Source organism: Curcuma longa, unplaced genomic scaffold (assembly GCF_044706935.1).
Source record: "Curcuma longa cultivar G26 ecotype Majalengka, Jawa Barat unplaced genomic scaffold, ITB_CL_G26_1.1 contig_18374, whole genome shotgun sequence".
Classification (NCBI taxonomy): Eukaryota; Viridiplantae; Streptophyta; class Magnoliopsida; order Zingiberales; family Zingiberaceae; genus Curcuma; species Curcuma longa.
This window is the reverse complement of record NW_027430800.1, coordinates 1-3,769: the sequence shown is the minus strand read 5'-3', so window position 1 is coordinate 3,769 and position 3,769 is coordinate 1. Positions and strand designations below refer to the sequence as shown.

The 3,769-nt window shown below is 42.1% G+C and overlaps 1 protein-coding gene across 1 annotated transcript; it reads right to left on the bottom strand.

Annotated features, from left to right (window-relative positions):
- Positions 1-2,562: 2,562 nt before the first annotated feature.
- Positions 2,563-3,763, bottom strand: LOC141816828 (uncharacterized; the record flags this gene model as incomplete). The annotated part of the gene is made up of 2 exons (XM_074704557.1): positions 2,563-3,018; positions 3,146-3,763. Coding segments are annotated over 2 exons (1,074 nt in total), but the record flags the coding sequence as incomplete, so codon positions are not given.
- Between the last annotated feature and the right edge of the window lie 6 nt (positions 3,764-3,769).

Below are 3,769 nucleotides of genomic sequence, written 5' to 3'. Positions count from 1 at the left end.
CTTAGACGAGAAAGGGATCACAGAGCTTCTGGGACTTGCGCTCACAATAATCGTGAGAAGGAAGGCCAGGAGTTGCCCTGGCTCGACCACTCCGATGCTTAAGTTAGTTCGTGAGAAAGGAAGAGGAAAAATGAGGATGGAAAGTGAGAATTGTGAGATTGCATACCTTCCTCCAGTACAGAACCAACCTTATATATGAGTTTGAGAAGTCTTATCACATCATGAGTGTTGGGTTGCAAGGGTGCAAACATAGTCGCACATCTAAAGTATATGGAAAAGATCATGGGGTTAAAAGAATAGAAAGTATCTCCATTGGTATGAGGCTTTTTGGGGAGAGCCCAAGAATAAAGTCACGAGGGATTAGGCCTAAAGTGGACAATATCATGCCATTGTGGAGATATTTTGATTCCATCAATTTTAACAAGTGGTATCAGAGCGAGACCGTTCTTCACCGGACTAACCGCTGGATGAGCCATGATCCAGATCTAACCATGTGGTTTAAACCTTAAACAAAGGAAGTAGATGCTCTCGTATCTAAATCAAGAGGACCAGACACTAGGTGAGAAGTCCTAGTAGGTCGGGTAGACCGAGAGGCAAAAAGTCCTAGTTGCGACTAGGTGGGAAGTCTTAGTAGGTCGGGTGGACCGAGGGACAAAAAGTCCTAGCTGCGGCTAGGTGGGAAGTCCTAGTAGGTCGGGTGGACCGAGGGGCAAAAAGTCCTGGTGGGTCGAGGATTCAGACATCAAAAATGATGTTGAGGGGGGCCTATGGTCCTTTGTTTGAGGGGGGGATTGTTGGGTTGCAAGAGTGCAAACATAGTCCTATATCTAAAGTACATGGAAAAGATCATGTAGTTAAAATGATGGAAAGTATCTCCATTGGTATGAGACCTTTTGGGGAGAGCCCAAGAACAAAGTCATGAGGGCTTAGGCCCAAAGTGGACAATATTATACCATTGTGGAGATATTTTGATTCCATCGGTTTTAACAATGAGTATGGTTGAAGCCCCATTATCGGTATAAATTTGTCAGAAGGTATATATAGTATATTCAGAGCGTGTGTCCCGTCACTGACTTGTACCTGAGAGGTCATGTCACGTACACCTGTCATGACATTACCATGATTAGTTGTAGGGGTGGCAAAGGGACAATTATAACCGGCTGATGGTGGAGTGGTCTTTCAAGGGACATGGCGAGAAGAGTCGAAGGGCATCAATCCGACTCGGGTAGATGATTTCGAGCTGAGGATTCGAATTGACCATCGGGGAGAAGGTCGATACAGGACCGAATCGGTTTGGGAGATCCGATCCCTTGAGGACTCGGTTCGGTCCGAGTGGGTGACTCCATGTTGAAGATCCGAGTCGGCTTAGTCGACTCGAGAATTGAAGGGAACCCAACGGGGGGATTCAGACTCGCGCTACGGGGGACTTCCATGAGATACTGCCCCGACTTCCTCGACTCAGCCCACACGGCTCGACTTGGAGGGGGGTTAACGTTCTGGGGGATTCAGCTTGATCGATCCGGACTCCGTGAGCCACACCGAGTTGGTCTTATAAGCTACTCTCGGATTTGGCGAACCGCGATCCCACTCCTCACCACCATAACAATCTCTTTGTAAAATAACATAAACATACTAAAAAACGATAGGAATATTAATTAATATAGTTCACAACCAATCTACTTTCATTAAAAAAATTAATTTAATTATATGAAATGAAATAAAAGTTAAATTAGATAAAATCTTGTATCTGGATCTCATATGAAATCTTTTAAAACTCCTTTTAACTTTTTTTTGAAAAATGATTCATATATAGATAAAATAAGAGAAGTTAGACCTCTCAAATGTACAATCAAAAGATCAGTATCATAGCCCAAACAATACTAGCTGTTGAGCATACACATATGATTCATCACACAAGAAACTACATCAAACCCATGATGACACCATGCCAACACCAAGACACCATAGCCATACATGTCCACACATTACAACATTTGCATGCTTATTTACGGGTCATACAAAGCGTCACAGACCACAAATAAATTAATCTCATCACATGAACAGAGCCACTGGCAGCTTGGATGCTACCGTGACTTGAGATCTACAAACCGATACACATGGACCTGCATCTTGCGAAAATTCCAATTAAAATCCAAGATAATGCCTTAATAAGGCCTTCGATTTCGTGTCTTCCATATATTGTATATCAAGCTAGAGATGTCGAGGTAATAATATTGATTTAAGTGGTCTATTGAGCTATTGACTAATAAGTGTTAAATTTTTTAAGGGGGAAATAATGTTTTTTTGGAGGTAATAATGAAAGTCAAAATATATGATTTAAGGGGGAAATAAAATTTAGGGTTTAGGATGAATTTGACTCAAAATCAGCCTTGAAAATTGAAAAAAAAAAACACTCTTAATTTAATTTGTTCATGCAACTAATATATATATATTCCTAATACCCTTTTATAAATTCACAACACTATTTATTTTTCCTAATAAAACTAAATAAATCTATCCAAACAACTAAATTTACTCTTTTAAAAATTAATAAAAAATACACTAAATTTTCATTTCAATACAGTTATCAATACTAGAAGATATTTGGAACATAGACTCCTCGGATGCTAAAATATCCACCAACTGCTCCTTGCTGATGCGCCTTCTCAACATTTCCAATGTCGTATCCTTAAATTTCTTCATCTTCTTTCTATTTGAGAGAAACCCTTCAAATCTCCACATCGACATCTTCATTTGTAAGTTAATCAATTCCAATCTTGTCGAGCCATGGAGCAAGTGTTCGTCATCCCTTGCTTTTTCAGTGCTGCTCATCATCTGCATTCGCGTAGGATCTACATGTATATCAAACTTAGTATTGCAGTCATTACACTTCTTCAGCAATTCGGTTAATATCGCAGTCGACGATTGATCTTTCAAAGTGAAGTCGAGCTTGAAGATCATGGCGTCCTCTTGGTAATTCCGAGAATTAACTTGATCAATTCCTTCTGCTGCTAATATCTGTCAATTAAAGCAAATTTCGTTAAGCATAGATGTATATATATATATATATCAAAGAGATCAAATATACATGCATGAAAATTAAGAAGGTCAGCTTGATCGATCGAACTATCGTATCTTCTCTCACGTTTGGGATTTTGCTAGAATTCAGCAAGAGCCAAGTGGTTCGCCTTCGAAAAGAAGCTCCGAAAAGCTTCATCAATGCACCTCGAGGATTTGCTGGCGGCTCGATGGCAAGAAGGAACGACGCGTTCCGGACCTTGGGGGCTTCTATGCGAAGCCTGTCGACGACGTCCACCATGAGCGACTCGAGTTGTGGGGCGCGGACATCGATGTTGATGATGGAGGGAAGCATGCCGATCTGAAACACGATTAAATGCTTGATGGAGGCGGAGTGGAAGCTTAATTTCTCCGTGTCGAGCTCGAACGAATAGCAACGGATGAGTTGCAGAGTCTCGAGGAAGGGGCAGGAGGCGAAGAGGTTGCGCAGGAAACCATCGCTAAGGAAGCATAATTCCATTCTGAGGGAGGTGAGGAAGGCGCAACCCAAGGGCGAGACGGGGCGATTGAAGTATTCAGACACCCAGATTTTGTCCAAGGAGAGGATCCTCAGCGACTTGATGTCGAACAAGCAGCAGCAATCCCTGCCGCTGACATTCAACCATCGATTGCCAGAGACTTCGAGGATGAGGTTTTGCACGCCCACCTCGACAAGGTTGTCGACGACCAGCTGTACGAGGGATTTGGGTAT